The 18,218-nt window shown below is 40.0% G+C and overlaps 1 protein-coding gene across 1 annotated transcript in view; it reads left to right on the forward strand.

Annotated features, from left to right (window-relative positions):
- Nucleotides 1–954: 954 nt before the first annotated feature.
- LOC108718638 overlaps nucleotides 955–18,218 on the forward strand; it is a 36,473-nt gene continuing 19,209 nt past the window's right edge. Inside the window, exon 1 of the mRNA XM_041565611.1 lies at nucleotides 955–1,395. Within this exon, the coding sequence (XP_041421545.1) occupies nucleotides 955–1,395 (441 nt within the window). The remainder of the gene's footprint in view (nucleotides 1,396–18,218) is intronic.

Raw genomic sequence — 18,218 nt, forward strand, 5'->3', positions numbered from 1 at the left:
CCCGGTTCCAGAAATAAGAAGGCGGATGCCCTCTCCCGGAGCTTTGTTCCTGATGATCCCATTTCTGAAGACCCAGAACCAATATTACCTCCTGCAAAGTTTATTGCCGCATTGTTTCCTTCCTTGGCCTCCAACTTATTATCTGCCCAATCCTCTGCTCCGGGGGATACTCCTGTGGGTATGGCCTACGTTCCTCCTGAATTCCGTCATGATATCCTGGTCCAGGCTCATAATTCGAAGCAAGCAGGTCATCCTGGAATCAAGAAAACTACAGAACTCTTATCTCGCCTTGTTTGGTGGCCCTCTTTGAGGAAGGACGTTAAAGATTTTGTCTCTTCATGCTCCATCTGTGCTGTTTCTAAGTCTGGACATTCCCCTCCCAAGGGGTTATTGTTGCCCTTACCCATCCCATCCCGGCCATGGACTCATTTGGCGATGGACTTCATTGTGGATCTTCCTGTTTCTTCTGGTTTTACTGTGATTTGGGTGGTAATCGACAGATTCAGCAAAATGGCACATTTTACTCCCTTACGTAAACTTCCTTCTGCTCCAGAACTCTCCAGATTATTCATTGAACATATCTTCAGACTTCACGGTTTTCCTGCGGAGATCGTCTCTGACCGTGGGTCTCAATTCGTCTCGAAATTCTGGAGGTCCCTTTGTAGTTCCCTTGGTGTTTCCCTTCAGTTTTCTTCAGCTTACCATCCCCAGTCTAATGGAGCAGCAGAAAGAGTCAATCAGGCCCTTGAACAGTTCCTCCGGTGTCATGTGTCTTTGTGCCAAGACGATTGGGCTGACCTCCTTCCTTGGGCTGAGTTTGCCCATAATAATGCCTTACACTCTTCCTCTGAAAAGTCTCCTTTTTTCTGTGTCTATGGTATTAATCCGTTGGCTTTTCCTCAGGATCTTCTTCTCACAAATGTTCCTGCTGCCAATGACCAAGCTGCCCACATGATGGCGATCTGGCATGCTACTACTGCTAATCTGGAGAAGAGTTCGTTGGCACAGAAGAAGTTCGCTGACAAGAGAAGAGTTTCCTCCCCTCCTTATGCCCTGGGAGACAAGGTCTGGCTTTCCACTCGGAATATCCGTCTCAAAGTTCCAACACCCAAACTGGGTCCGAAGTTCATCGGCCCCTTTCCTGTCATAGACATCATCAACCCTGTGGCGGTCCGGTTGCAACTTCCTCCCGAGATGCGGATTCCGAATGCCTTCCATGTGTCTCTCCTAAAGCCTGCAAATTCTTCTTCTTCTTCTTTTTCCTCCCCAGCTCCTGTTCTTGTGGATGGTCATCAGGAGTTTGAAGTGCAGAAGATTCTGGACTCTCGATTTTCTAGAGGTTCCCTGCAGTACCTTATCGAATGGAGGGGGTTCGGTCCTGAAGAGTGTTCTTGGGTGAGGAGCTCCGATGTTCATGCCCCTCTCCTTGTTCGGAATTTTCACAGACGCTTTCCTTCTAGCCCTGGTCCTGGGGGTCCTGGGGCCCCCCCTAAGGAGGGGGTACTGTAATGGATGCTGTACCTGTCTCCCAAGATGGCGTCCAAGATGGCATTACTCCCCACCGCATGGCTCCTGCATCATCTTCGTCCCACTCCCTGATTGGTCGCCTGCAACAGCGCCGGCGTCGGAATGGACGTCGGCGTCAGAACGCCGGCGTCACTGACGCCAGCGCGCCGGCGTCACTGACGCCAGCGCGCCGGAACTGACGCCGGCGCGTCGGAACTGACGCCGGCGCGCCGGAACTGACGCCGGCGCGCCGGAAATGACGCCACTGCGTCCAGATTGGCGCGAACCCTTTGCCTATTTAAAGGCGGACTTGTCATTGACTCAGTGCCCAATTATAGGTTCCAAGCTATTGTGTTCCTGGGTGTGCCTACTGCTTATATTGATATACTGTGTACCGACTCTTGCCTGCCTTCTCGTATTGTTGATTGCTGCCTGTACTGACCCATTTGCCTGTCCCTGACTACGTCTTTGATAAATCCTTCTTGTACTGCGAACCTGGTCTGGTCTCCTCCTTGGTCCTCACTCCAACGGTGCCTTCGGGCCCTTACACTAACCCATTTATGTGTTAACAATTTTATAACCTTTCCTTATAAAGGGGGAAAAGGAGAGGGGGGAAAAGGTGAGGGGAAGGGGTTGAGTGAGAAAGCCTGTATTGCATTTTATTCTCTTTTATCAAGGTATGGAAATTGTGACATTTGTTTATCTATCAATACCATCTTTCTATAATACACAATATAATTTTTAATCCTTTTCCTTCTCATTTGTTAATTACGTCTGCATTCCATTTCTCTTTTATAACAGAACAACGGTTATATTTGCGCCAACTTATCTGTACATACAGACACAATCAAAATGATATAGAATGTAATTCTCCCAATTGTAATTTTTTCTATATAAATATTCTATCATTTGATTATGGTTTTTTGAAACCCATAGGAATAAAGCAGATAGGTATATAGATATATATTTATTTATGAAATTTATGCAGTGAGGATGGCTATTTTTCTAGGCTGAACCTCAATAATAATAATAATAATAATAATAATAATACAGCACAAACTGTATTACTTAGTTAATTAATTCATTAATTAATTTTGATCCTGAAGCCATATACACATATATTCACAGATTGTAAGGAAACAGGCAATTTAATTGTAGGCGTTTGTTGCACACACACACACACACACATACAGTCAGTGGCGTAACTAGATATTACTGGGCCCCACAGCAAAATGATTTTTTCAGGCCCCCAAAATGTTTAGAAGTTGACTACTTTTACCAATATTTATTGAATTTATAAATTTGGGCCTCATGGGGCCCCTATATCTCCTGGGCCCCCCTGCAGCCGCAGGGTCTGCTTCCTCTATAGTTACGCCCCTGCATACAGTAAATAGGAATGCTGCACATTTGGCAATGTTTGGCACATTTGGGGATTTTTATTAAGAACTGCCAACAAACTCAGTGGAAGTAAACTTGTACATTTGAAGCAGTTTATTCATTGACCTAGGCAGTAATGATACTACATCTGCATGGTTAAGCATTATATTGAGTGAGCATTATATGGTATAATGCATGATATTTACTATATGTTACAAAAAATGAACATGCATAAACTCCATCAACAAAGGCAGGTTTATTCATATTCAAGGTTGTGATTTAGCCACATATGCTGCAAAGTTTTTAACCATGTCATTTTTCAGATCAAATATGTAAAAAAAAAATGTTAAAAATAGAAATCTTATCAGGGGAAAATGTAAACATCTGCCCCTAAACTTCTGGTATGCAAATTTTACCACTTTATAGAGATACCGATACCAGAAATTAAATTCTTTTTTACATCTATCATAATATTACCTTTGAAAGCAACCTTGCCATAAAGTATTTGCACAATGCTTTTCAGTGCCTGTCTGATGCCCCATGTTCCTCTATGTGGGGGCTGCCATATTTGTGCAGCAGGAGTCTGTTAGCATTAGAAACTAACTGACAGGCTGAGATGGGACAGTCAGGTTTGCAAAACAGTCAGGTTTAGAAACTTCAACTAACAATTGCTTACAAAAACAAACCTCTCAGCAAAAAACGATCAACATGAAAGGTAACTTTTAGGGGGTTATTTATCAAGCTCCGAATATCCGAACTTCAAATAATTTGTAGTTTTCGGAGCAAAAAAAAAACCTACAAATTATTCCAGATTTATTAAAGTCTGATGGTCTAAAAACTCACAATCCGAAACCCGGGCATCTAAAAGCTCTCTTGGTCCTGTATAAGTCAATGGGGAAGGTCCCAGTGTCTGCACTGATTCCCGTACCGATATCCAATGGTCCGAAAAAAATCGTAGTTTTTGCACAAAACTCCGAACCACCCGGAGTTTTCCGGAAAAGCTCCAAAGTTTTCGGAGTTTTGTCTGACCCTATTTTTCAGGCTTTTTTCTTCATAAATAAGGTCCATTCGGGAATTCAGAGCTGCTCGGAGTTAGAAATACTGAGATAAATTCAGACCTTGATAAATAACCCCCTTATTGTACATTCCTATTTTACAAAGTAGTTTTTCAGTGTCAGTATCGCTTTAAGATCATTACTTTAGCGCAAAGATCGGGTGGTATTTTATCACACAAAATGGCTAACCTTTGATCTCTAACAACCTTTTCCCTGCCAATCACATAGACTCTACCTCACTGACAAGGCTAAAGGATTTCCAAACTGCCTAAAAGTGGAATCTATGTTTACAAATTCTTTTCTATACTATGGGAAAACTTCTTATTAATGAGCTGTTTGCGGAGCAGTATGAAGTGCTGAAAGTAAGAGGGTTAAAACTAATTTATATGACAGATTTTCGGAAATTTGGGCTCTGTGGATTGGCTATGTGGCAACCAAACAGCTTCTTTTATAGCATTGTATGCATAGTGGATCTGTGACAGATTTTTTGTGTGCATCATTGTGTTTTCTGTTGCATATTTGGGGGACCTTATTCTCTGAACTCTATCTGTCTTTCCTATTCTTTTTCTATCTGTTTTATTTTTTATTTTTTTTTCTATAATTGGAGATTTTTGTGGCATTGTTTAATCTTGCGTTTGTTATGTGATAACTTATGCCATTTATATTGTATTGCATACAATGTTCACGAGGCTTTATGTGCAACGATGTCCACTATGCAATTGTGCACTATTTTACTTTGTTTACTTTTCTTTTTGTAAAACTAATAAAAATTTCTGAGTAAAAAAAAACTAATTTATATGTTAGGATTGAGTTTAAAAGAAAGGAGGCTTCATCTCAAGGTGCAAACAATTGTTTTTAGCATGAGAGCTGTAGAGCTCACCCACTGAAGTTAATGTACTCAAATATTCATTCCATAGTTTCAAGCAGGGGATGGGGTTGGAATCAAGTGAAAAACACAATGTTACTGATATAAATACTCTCAGTATAATGTTACTGCAGAGGCAGAGCTAATTCTCTTTTTGGAGTTAGAAAATCATTCAGACACTATATTTTACAGCACTATATTTAGTGAGATGAACTGTAAAAACAAGTCTTTGGCTAGTAATAAACAGAAATGCAGTGATGACGGGCCTATTGCTGCTTCTTGGCTTTTTCTAACTTGATGGTTGGGAAGTAAAGTGCTCTTTAATAATCCATGGATGTTGTAATTCTTTGGAATTGCTAAGGATTGTCATAATTACATTTACATGATTTGAGAATTGCCAGAACTAGGGATGTAGCGAACTGTTCGCCGGCGAACTAGTTCGCGCGAACTTCGACTGTTCGCGTCCGCCGCAAGTTTGCGAACGTCGCGCGACGTTCGCCAATAGGCGTTCGCGTCAAAATCGTTCGACCATTCGATCGCTAAAATCGAACGATTTTCGTTCGATTCGAACGAAAATCGTTAGATCGAACGATTAAAATCCTTCGATCGTTCGAATCGAACGATTTTCGGATGTTCGAAGTTCGCGAACTGTTCGCATTTTTTGCCGGTGTTCGCGAACGGCGTTCGCGAACACATACTCGGTGGTTCGCTACATCCCTAGCCAGAACAACCATCAATCTAAAGCAAGAGCAGGCTCTAACCAAAACCACCCTTTTAGCTGATAATATAGTACAGAAAGGAGAGCTTGGGCCAAGAGACTTACACCACAGCAGCCAGAAATATTTCAAAGAAACAATCAGGGTCATTTACCAACACTGGGCAAATTTGCCCATGGGCAGTAACCCATGGCAGCCAATCATATTGTTGCAGTCATTGTTCTTTTTGCAGCTGGCTTTAAAAAAGGAATCACTGATTGGTTTCACACATTTGCCTAATATTATGTTTTCCTGGTTTTTACACCATTTTTTTCTGGACCCCTGAAAAACACGTGCAAATGAGTGTGTTTGGTTTAAAAAACGCTACTATAGTTTATATAAACAAACTGTTGTTTAGTGATAGAGAGTTGAAATATGGCTAAATGGCACAGGCTGAATAGTGGATAACAGATAAGAAGATAAGCATGTAGAACACCATTATATTTTACAGCGTTTATCTGCTATCTGCTAAGTAACCTGAGCCTTTTTCTCTTTGAATGGCTTCCTCCCATGTGTACACGGCTGCTTTATTACATAGCACTATATAACTATAGTAGTGTTACTGAAGCAATCACACCAGTTTTACCAGTGCAAAATAGCCATACATTATGGGGTTTATTTATCAAAGTTTGAGTTGATTTTACCTGTAAAATTCAAGTTTTCAAGGGTATTTTTCAGTCAAAACTTGAATTTTCATAGCCTTCATGATACTCTGGGTTTTTTTGGTGGGTTGAACTCAAAAAAGCAAATTCAATGATTCAAGTTTTTCCCATTTGAGTTTTTTCATAAATTAGAAACCATTTGAGTTATTAGTTCATTCAAAGTATGAAAAAGCTCACAAACCTTTAAAACTCGAGCCTTTGATAAATAACCCCCTATATTTTAATTACTTTAAAACAATATTTTTTTTTTGTTTTACTGTTCCTTTAAGATTTTAGTTATATTTACAAAACTAGAACTCTTTAAACCACTACAGATATATTATGCCAAAATGTTTGTTTACATATCTTTTTTATTCTAATTTATTCTTTTCAAAATCAAAAAATAGTCCAAGAAATATATTAACATTTCCTTGGAAACCATTATAGTAATTAGAATACATTCCATTATGTGCTTGGAGACTAAGGTATTAATAATCCTAAATACATATCTCATAAAACACACTGCATGGAATTGTGAAAAAAACCTCAGCATTGCCATAACAACAGTTCTAAATAAAATATGTGCGTTGATTGGCGCAATACTACATCTACATTCAACTAAAGAAAGCATGATAAAGTCCCCTTACAAATGGGGGATCGTTTACTAACAATCAGATTTAAAAAAAAATTCCACAAATCATTATTTTAAAAAGCTCTAAAAATTCAAGATTAATTAAGAGTAAAAACCCCAAAAACCAATAAGACAAAACGTTACCAGGTCTTACAGAAGTCAGTGGGAGTTGAGCTAATCCTTGTAGACCGATCTAAATCAATTCAGATTTTTATAGGTTTTTTTAGAAGATTTTTGAGGTATTCCATTTTTTAGAGCAGAGTTCAGTGTAATTTTCTGTTTGTGCTTTGTTTATTCTGAGTTTTTTAAAAATCTCATGGCATTCGTAGTTTTCAAGTTTGTGAGTTGGGTCGTGGTTTCAAAAACCACTAAAACCATGAAAATTAGACTGTTGATAAATAGGCCCCATGGTGTCATAATGAACATTAGCTTTTTGACTCCATCAGAGTAAAAGAGGTGAGAGACGTTCAATTGATTTTTTTTCCTCCAAAACCTGCTGGATACATTAAGGAGTCACAAAATTTTGACTGCATTTTGGAATACAGTTATACCAGTTTTAACTACATTTAGTGGGGTATAGTGTCCTATTAATTGTAAAGGAAAGCTATAATTCCCCCAAGAATTGGAGAAGCAGGAGTACAGGAATGACCAATGGCAACTGGCTTTGTCAGGGATGGTGTTGTTTATCTTGGTGTTTGTTACTCTTTGAAGTATTATAACCTTCAACCATTCTAACTGCCCTGTCTAGTTCATGCCAGCTTTGTTAGCTTTAGTTCTGAAAATTAGTAACCTAGAATGTCTGACTTCTCTTGCCTATTGATGCTTTCAGTGCTTTCTCTCACTAATGACATCAGACCTCAATGAACAGGCCACCATCAGTGATTGTTATTTAGAACATATGACTCAAAACATAAACTGACTGAAGTGATTTGGAAGGAGAACATTAGGGTCAAACTATGGATCTCTTAGGCAATGCTGAATCTGCCAGCTCATGTTGTAACACCTTCAGAGGTGTCAGAACTTACAATAGTAACCCTATTTAGGCCAGGCTAAACCTTGTCCGGCTAGGAAACGGGCAGAGCACAGGTTACATTTGAACCTCTCTCCACAGGATGGGCCTTTGCTACAGGAAAGGGTGAAGGAATGGTGTTGTGTGACTAAACAAAAGAATTGGAGGCCAGAAAGTTCTCAAACAAAACAAAAATCAACAGGCTTTATTCTCTTAAAGGAGAAACAAACCCTTAATAAAAAAAAACCCTAACCCCCTACCCTACATATACCCCCCTCCCTCCTTCCCCTGCCTTGCTGCTACCCCGGGCAAATGCCCCTAACTCTTTACCTACCCCTCCGTGCAAATTATGTCTAGCAGAGTTCATGGCAACCATCTTCTTCTCTTCTGATTGAGATTGGCGTAGCGGCGCACGCGCAGTTGGAGCAATTTTCTGCTTCTCGACAAGGGTGTGTAATAAAATCTGTTTACCCTGGTGGTCTAGTGGTGTGCCCCTGGCATGCGGGGGCGTCTGCTGTGTCTCTGGCAGGGAAGCCCGCCGCATGCGTCCAGTCTGTTCCTGTGCCGGCTTCCCTTAGGGTGCGCGTTCATTATTTAAAGGCGCGAAATGTAAAAATATTTAAAGGCACAGTTTGGATTTTCAATTTGCCCATTATAGGAGTTTGTTCCTGGTGCTTAGCTTTTGCTATTCTGTTCCTGAAACCTGCTTTTGATTACCTGTTGTGACCCCTGCCTGTTCCTGACGATTCTACCTTCTAAAATCTGACCCTTGCCTGTTATTTGACTTTGATTCTGCTGCATCCCTCTGCTTGACTTCCTGGTTTGACCCTTGCCTGATATCCGACTCTGTTCCTGTTTAACCCTTCGGCTTGATTTCCTGGTTTGACCCTTGCCTGCCTGACTTTGTTGTATTCTGCCTGCCTCGACTCGGCCTGTCCTGATTATGACTCTGCCTATCGCCTTGTACCTTGACCAAAAGACTTTGCTATCCGGTCGTGCCCCTTTGCTTGTCCAGAACCCCACACCTTGCACCTCTCATTTTAAGACCTGGCAGCATCTGAGTAGCTGAGGGCTCCTCCCGAGGCCAAAGGCGGCTACTACAGGCAGAAGCACGAGCCGAGACCAGGGTGCTTGGAATTGGTTCTGGATTTAGGGAGCCGACCATGACACTGTGCATGCGCCAAAACTCACGAAAATTGTGCTGAAGCGCTGGTCTCATTCCGGAGATTACCGAAGTGGCTGAAGATGGAGCCCGTGAACTCAGCTGGACAGAATCTGTACAGAGTGGTAAGTAAAGAGTAAGGGGCATTTGCCCAGGTAGCAGCTAGGCTGGGGTGGAGGAGGAGGGAGGGGGGTCTATGTAGGGTAGGGGTAGTTTTTTTTTTAATTAAGGGTTTGTTTCTCCTTTAAAGCACAAATCAGGGTTTGGATACTGCACAATCCTTTGAGGGTTATTACATACCAGGTAACATCACAGCATTTCAGAGCCAGCACCTTGTGACACAGTTGTGGAGATAGCGTACCACACTGGATAGATGCTGGATAGATGCAACCTCAGGATCTCTGTACCGTGACCTGAATCCTCACACAGGGGATCAGGGAACTCACTAAACCTAAATCCATATTTGGCTGTGATGGCCCTACACTACAGAATACAAGTATTGCCTGAGGGGAGAGCTACCCCTTTGCTATACCTCCTAGTTGGAGCCAGGCTGCTCTTGCTAAATTAGCTCTATCTGCTTCACTTTCCTAGAAATTACTGTGACAGAGAACTACCCTGTCCTGACTTCACCTCATTCACAGGGTCCCTGTATCCCTAACTTCACCAATCCTTCTCTTTACTGAGACTCCAGGCTCCCATTACTAACCACTCTCTCCTGGAGTGGCAGGCGAAAGAGGAAGCCCCACCCTCTGCCCAGCACTGTACTGAAGTGTGACAGGAACTTGCCATCAGCCAATCATACACTGTACACATTATGCTAATAAGCAAAAGTAGATACATGGGCTTTTGCACAGCAACCAGAGCACAAGGAAGTATAGGCATTTAAAGTCACAGGGGATCGTTAACCCTATGGGTCCTACACAATTTAGAATAGTTGCTGGAAATGGGCTGAGAGTAAAATAGGGAATCATCTATTAAAATACAGTTGGTGAATAATGTTGATTTTAAAAAAATAAAAGGTAATTAAGACATTATTACTAGTATCATTACCACAGTAGCAAAGTCTGGGGGACCATTGATGTAGTAAATATTTTTTGTAATGATTTGATGTGCATTAATATTTTTTTGTTGTGAATTGCTCAAATCCTTGCATGTGTTGCTATGATTGTATTGTATTTAAATGTGTATTGCATTGTTGCAACGAAGAGGTAGCTGGGCTATCACAACTGTTTTATCAGATAAACTCTAACATCCCTCCAGATTGTTAATCCCCAGTGCAAACTGCAAGAGAAGATTAATGGTTCGGACAAAAATGATTTGTTACTGCACAGAAAATGCATGTTTTTAATTTGGAAATGTTCAGTATTTTGTTCAAAGCAGTTACCATCATTGCTGTTCAATAAAAAAAACTCCACCCTAATAAATCATGCAATTTAATGTAATCAAGTGGGTTTTTTTTCTATGTTGACTTTCACTTCCAACATTTTGGAATGGCAGTGCGCTCCATTTCAGTACAACTTAGTAGAGTTTGGAGCTAAGCAAACCACTATATACAGTTATACAGCAACTGGATGTGTTCACTATTTATGCTGTAAAATTATTTATTTTCTCAGTACTATGAAATCCCCAGCTGTAAGTGCTAGAGCACCACAGGGCACAAGACTGCACCTCTTAGTGCTTGTTTATGTAGAAAACCCAATATTTCAGTGTTTTTCATATAGGAAGTATTAGATGTTTAGATGCCCTAGAGCAGTAGTAGTAGCAACATGTTTCTCACCAACCCCTTGGATGTGGCTCCCAGTGGCCTTAAAGCAGTTGCTTAATTTTGGATTTGTGCTTGGAGGCAAGTTTTGGTTGTATAAAAACATGTACTACCAAACAGAGCCTCCCATAGGCTGCCAGTCCACATAGGGGCTACCAGATCACAGGCCTTACTTGGCATCCCCAGGAACTTTTTTTCATGTTTGTGTTGCTCCCCAACTTTTTCTACACTTGAATGTGGCACACGGGTCTAAAAGGTTGGGGACTCCTGCCCTAGAGGGTCCTTTGTTTGCTAAGGTAGTGATTTCCTCTCCGTGGGGGTTAAAGGAACAGTAACACCAAAAAATGAAAGAGTTTTAATGGAATGACAATATAATTTACCGTTGCCCTTGTAAAACGGGTGTGTTTGCTTCAGAAAGACTTCTATAGTTTATATAAACTAGCTTCTGTGTAGACATGGTAGCAGCCATTCAAAGCTGAAAAGGAGAAAGGCCCAGGTTACACAGCAGATAACAGATATGCTTTTTAGCATAAAATGGGATTCTTTAGAATGTATTTGTTTTCTACTGTGTATCTTGTGCTTGAATGGCTTCCCTCAATTGCGGTTTTCCCTTTGTATAATGGCCTAACTAGAGAAAACACTGCATGAGGCTGGATGTCTATCTACTTATAATTCCAAAAATGCCAAGCAACATCTATTCTGTCTGGAAGGATAGCAAAGCAATGTTAGCACCCAATGGTCTTATAACTTGCCCTGATAAATCAATGGCAACTTCCAAAGCATTAGAACTGGATGTAGACCAGAGTTATACAAGGTTTGGTGATCATTGGTCAACACTTTTAGAAATTATGTTGAATCAGCTTTAAATGCAAAATATGGACTATTTGCAACACATTTATGGTACGCCTGTGATTACTATAAGTACCTCTTTAACTCTTGAGTTACTGCTTGGGTATATACTATTAGTGCCTATTACCATGTCTATAGTCACTAGGACTATGTCTGTGTTTTCAGATACTAAATAAGAACATACTGATGTAAATTCATGGGTGAACTTAAAGCATCTGTTTTTAAAGACAGCAGACCACTTTGTATGTTTGTTGAATTTTTTACTTATTTTTCTCTTCCTGTATGTTGAGAAATTTTGGCTAAACATCTTTCAGTTTTCTGTATTCTAACCTTTCATTTTCTTAATGACTCTATAAACATGAACAGAACATGTGTGGTTAAAAAGATATTTGTATACAACTTAGATATATGAATGGTGCCTCTTTCAGAAGTGGTTACATTGAATTTCCCTAATTGGTCACTGGCTCTACACCCCCTTGATTAAAGGATATCAAGAAGTACATATTATAGGAAGGAAAACAGGAAGGAATCACAGTATTCAATGAAAACATTACCATATTGTGCCATATTTTAATGATATCACGATTTGTAAAATATGAAACAGAATTTTAAAACAAAATGCATTATTTGATATGGATAATGATATGCCTTATATGATAAAAATGTAGATGTGACTTAATAAAGTTTTCCTAGCTGCTTATCCACATCTCTCTCTAGTTCATATGAGTTTGATGGGAGCTAAGGTTTCAAAACAAGTGAGGCATGAAGGCTAGAACAACCTAATGCTATTTACAGATAATGTAGTTGCACAATGGTTAAAACAAGGCAAATATGCATGTTACCAGTGTAACAAGGGATAAGGGAACAGCAGTGGCGTAACTACCGGAGGAGCAGGGGGTGCGATTGGGCCAGGGCCCGCACCCCCTCAGGGCCTCCCCGGGCGGTTCCGGGTGTACGGAGGGGGGTTACTGTACCTCCCTGAAAGCCCCACCTAGCAGAGGGGAAGAGGTCTCAACCAAAACAGCACATAAGAGAGTTAAAAACACTAAAACCAATTGGTGGTTATTAAGACTAGACTTACACTAAAATGTGATTATGACTTCTTATGTTTCTATTCTGGTCCAGTTTAAGAAAGGCTGCATAAATGTATTCTGGACTGAATATGGCCTTCTGTACAAATAGTTAGATCAGTTCTCAAAGGAAAATGAACCTTTTCTTGATGCCCTTGAAGGAGCAGGCTCAAGCCAAGCACCTGGCACACAAAGCTCTATGTTGTTCTTATTAGACTGAATGGTGCCATATACTTTATGTGTACCAGATTTATCACTGAAGCCTACTCTGTCTGTATTATGATACAACACTAATGAGGGTGTGTAGTAAATGACATTATGTAAAAGGGGTTGTAGGATCCCTGTAAAAAAAAAGCTATGTTAGCATTTAGAGAGGACAATATTTTTATTCCGAAGGTTTAATTAAAGCATTCATTTATTTGACGCTGTGGCAATGAATAAAGTATCCGTTTCACTACCTCCTAGAGAATTCCTTGACCCTTTTTTAAGGGAACTGTTTTGCAAAGTGTCATCCAAACTGATAAAAATGTAATTTGCAGATAATTATATCATTCCTGTTTAATGTGATGAAGGCATGCTACTTTAGAATAAATGGCATATTTTAGAGAAGTAACTAGGGAAGGCAGCATTATGTATTGATTTGGTTATACAGTATATTTTATTTAAATTTTAAGGATAGTAGTAATATCTCAATAGTCTACAGAATGAGAACAAACATATATAAGTGGTCATAGATATTTTGACAGATTCATTTTCCCGATTTGGAGGAACCAAGCACTTGCAGATACCTGGAAATAGATGAAGTACAGGCAACAGTGACTTCAGTCTAGCAATCTTATTTTGAAGGACTCATGTTTTCAAGATATTTAAACAACATAAGGAAGAAGTATACTGTTTCAAACATATAATCGTAGGTAGAAAAATGGTACTCTTACCTTAATGGTCAATGTGTTTTCTATTTGGTCTGCTACCCATATTGTTTGGATGGAAGAGAATGGCTGTGGTTAAAAAAGGATTGATAATTCATCAATACGAACCATCCATCTGAAACTAGTTTGCAACTGTTATTATATGTTCAATGTAATTGCTGGTACAAATACTGCCACATGTATAAAATAGCTCATGCATCTCCCTGTTAAATCTAATTGTAAGTGTTAAAGGAGAAGGAAAGTCAAAAATGATATTAGGCTCCAAGTATTGCCAATGATAAGTATGTATCTGTGCCAGTATCCTTTCCCTCCTTAGTTTTTACATTAATATTTTACCAGCAATCGATGTAGAAATAAGTTTAAACATGTATAAATTGACATACCCTGTCTGCAGTCCAGAAATCTGTTAGAATAGGGCATGCACATGCGCAGAATGGATCTGCAGTGCCCTGTGCATGCGCAGAAAAAACCTCTGAGTTCCGTGGTTAGTACTGACATTTTCATCATGTGATCTCTGCTGACGTCAGCGCTGACCTCTCTCATCCAGCCCCATTCTGTAAGCAGCCAATAGCGCTCCTGCTTCCACGTTGCTAAGCAACTAAGAGAAGCGTTTTTATCTCCTGCGCTCGCTCTGCTTTTCATTCAGTCACTGTCAGCGAGCGAGCACAGTTAAAACTTAAAGGGGAAGGCAGCCATCCAGCGAGCGGGTCTGTCTGTAATTGCAGGATGGACTCCGTGCTGGCAATCAGATGCGTCTCAGATGACGTCAAGCGGTCACGAAGGGAGCGCATGCGCACTACGGATCAAGCGCAGGGTGGAAATGACGCGATTAGGTTAAAATGGCGGCGCCAAACTATGACAAGCGCCGCATCTTCGACATGAAAGTGCACGGATACAGCAGCAAAATGCGAATTTTAAATATAGCGTTTCAGGAGGGGGCATATTGATGAACCTAATGAAGTAGGAATTATTTTTTTACTTTCCTTCTCCTTTAAGGTCACAGAGGTCTGCTGATTTTAAAATGTATTGGCTTGGAACCCAGACATGAGTTCAAATAACTGATAAATATGCATATATGGATCCAAGCAAGTAAAATATAAAGGAATACTAGATGAGACAGCGAAGGGTGGGTGATGGTGGAAGAATAGTTGAGTAAGAAGGAAGAAAAAATGAAGAAAGATTGTAGAATCAAACAGCAGTGGTGTAACTACCGGGGGAGCAGGGGGCGCCACAATTCCCGGGCGGTTCCGGGTGTACGGAGGGGGGCCCGGCAGCGCGTCCCGTGCCAGGGCCCGCCCCCCTCTAGTTACGTCACTGTCAAACAGCATAATCAAATGGGAAATAGAAAATATCCTAAACAATATAGCACTCAAAGAAGATACTGGCACAACATTTGCACAATCTGGTAATACTAAACAAGCAATCAGATGTTTCCTTTCAAACAGCTGACCAGTAACTGTTGATTACAACACATTTGCAAACTTTGCAGTTGTATCCCTATTTAGTTTTTATTTAATTTTTAAAGCAGCGGAAGTTATTTGGTAGATTAGGAGTCAAAATAAGCTGTACAAAGATGACAGCCTTCTTATGTGTAATACTGCCCAGGGTTTGCATACAGATCCCTAAGTCTATCCACTGAGTCTCTTATCCATACCTTCCAGGTGATGCCAGCACCTGTACTTCAGTGTCAGAACCAGTAGCCTTTGAACATGGGAGTGTGCCAACCTAGGCAGACACGTAATCCAACTTGATGAACTGGACCCCATAGGACCCACAAGGTGCAGAGGAAGAAGCAGTTTGCTTAAACTTTTTGTAGCATGATACTGTGAGTAAAGCATACAACAATAGGTATGGGACCTTGATAACAGGTTGCATACCTGTACACATATATATGCGAGTAAAGGATCTATTATCCAGAATGTTTGGGACCTGGTGTTTTCTGTATTAGAGGTATTTCTGTAATCTGGATCACCACAAATTTAGTATACTAAAAAATTTTTAAATACTAAGTAAACCCTAGCAAAGTTTCTCTAGGCAGAAATGAATGCTAGCGCATCTTAACTATCAAATGCTCGCATTGCAGAAGTAACGCTAGCGAAAAGTCGCCATGTTCGACACCCACAACGAAACTCCACATTCTAGTAAATTAGCTTAGTCTGAGCACATTTGCGCCTGGTGAAGTGTAGCGATGGGTCGAAGCAGTCGCTGGCGACAATTCGCCCTTAATAAATCTGCCCCTATGGGAGATGCCCTTCTAGAAATTGATGTCTGAATAACGATTAATGGATCCCATACCTGTACATATAAGTTAGGAATATTAAACACCAATGCTTCTTAAGGTGCCAAAGACATAGGCAGGGATCTTTAACTATATGGCCAGTTATTATACGCCTAAAAGCTCAAATGGTTCTTTTTTAAGATTTAAAATTAAACTTATTTTAGCCCCTGTGTGGTTAAATTGGCTGTTGACCATCTGTTTTTTTAATTTTTTTTTGGAAAGATCCGTAAAATGATTAAGCAAGTCTAAAAATCAGAATCAAAAAGTACATCTTTAGTTTACATACACAATCTTTTTCTGCAAAAGTATACCATTTTAGGATCGATAGTTTGTGCAGGTAAACAGAAAAAGAAATGAAAAGATGACATTTAGGGGGTTATTTACTAAACTCCGAATACCCCAAAATCCGGAATTTTTTTGATTTTTTGTGTTATAATAGGTTTTAAAAAAAATCACGAATTTTTCCGAATTTATTAAACCCCGTGGGCTAAAAAGCCAGAATATAAAAACACGGCATCTCAAACCTGTCGAGGTTGCATAAATGTCAATGGGAACAGTCCCATTGATTTTTGATTGTGTCAGGGGTTCCAGGCAATTTCACAATGTTTTCGGAGCTTTCGGGTGAAAACTCTGAAAAATTCAGAGTTTTCGGGGAAAATTCACGAAAAAATCGTGAAAATCTGAGCTTTTCTCACAAAGGTAATTTTCTGGAAAATGTAATAATAAATAAGCATTAAAAACCCGAGCGGCTTAGATCGGAGTTTGTAGCAGCTGATATTGAGATAAATTCGGACCTTGATAAATAACCCCCATAGTGTAAACTGTTTAATGAAATGACATTAATGACACAGCCATGAACAAAACACAATTAGCAATTGGGAGAATGGTCAAATTGAAGACATAAACAGAATGATGACCTTATTAATTGTGTAATGAAGCATTTGGGACAACATATCTACAGCTAATGGCTGCATGAGCAGAGCCCTGTGTCTTTGCCATATATAAACGAATTACAAAAGAATAGTAGTTGCATGCAGTAGAAAAATTAATTGTAACCAATTATACATTTCCAATTATACATTTGAGAAATTGATCACATTCCTCCTTCTTTGATTACATTATGTATTCCATCTAGATGAAATTGTTTACTTTCTTAATAGTGTTTATAACATGCAGAGGATCAATTAGCAGAGATTTCTTGTTCATGTCTTCCCCACTTTCCATGAATAAAGTCTAATTGAGAGTAAGGAAACGGGCAGTAATAACAAGCAGGATTTTATACGTTGAAGTATAAACACAAGGCCAAGTTAAGTTCTTTAAAGAACATCATTTACTTATTTTAGAAATTAGATTTTTAAACATAGTGCAGAAAGAAATCCTTGTGTTGTACACAGAGCAGGAGATCAGTTTTGGGCTACTCGAAAGAGTTGAAGAAACATAGTTTAGGCCATACAATTCACTATAACTGAAGTTTTAAAAAAATAATCTTGCTGAGAAAAAGTCAGCAATTCCATTAAGTGCTGTGTAGCAAGACAACAAACCACCTATAAATGAATACCTTGCTGCACTCAATTTAATGCTCACAGGATTCCGTATGTCCTGTTGCAAGACTTTTCTGTGTCCACAAAGTCTCCAAGGGCTTATGCCAACAAGCCAGTCCAGTGGTATTCTGAGTGCATCTTATAATATGCTCAACCAAGCTCCATCCCAGCCCTGTCAATGCCCCCAATCACTACGAGTTATTGCTGGGTGTAATCTGCACTCAGGTCTTTGCGCCATATTGAATCCAGTGCAAGGTCACACATGCACAAATGAACCATATAGCAGGTGTTTTGCTTTGCATCCCGGGCAATCCCCGGTAATGTTATAAATGATGCTTAAACTAGGGACATTCCAGGGTATGTCCACATGAAGCCCCTTTACCTTCTGTATGCAGAGCTCCATACATAGTAAGGTGCAACTTCATACTGGGAGCTCAAAGAGTTGCACCTCTGGTCACAAAACACAGTCCAGACTGGAAAAACCAGGAAAACAGGATATTATGTCAGTTTTTGCCCCATTTTCTGTCCATGAGACACTGTGGGGCAGATGTATCAAGGGTTGAATATCGAGGGTTAATTAACCCTCGGTATTCGACTGCCGAATTAAAATCCTTCGACTTCGAATATCGAAGTCGAAAGGATTTTGCGCAATTCGAAGGAATAATCGTTCGATCGAATGATTAAATCCTTCGAATCGAACGATTCAAAGGATTGTAATCCATCGATCGAAGGATTATCCTTCGATCAAAAAAGTGTTAGCAAGCCTATGGGGACCTTCCCCATAGGCT

The sequence above is a fragment of the Xenopus laevis genome, chromosome 6L (genome assembly GCF_017654675.1).
Source record: "Xenopus laevis strain J_2021 chromosome 6L, Xenopus_laevis_v10.1, whole genome shotgun sequence".
Classification (NCBI taxonomy): domain Eukaryota; kingdom Metazoa; phylum Chordata; class Amphibia; order Anura; family Pipidae; genus Xenopus; species Xenopus laevis.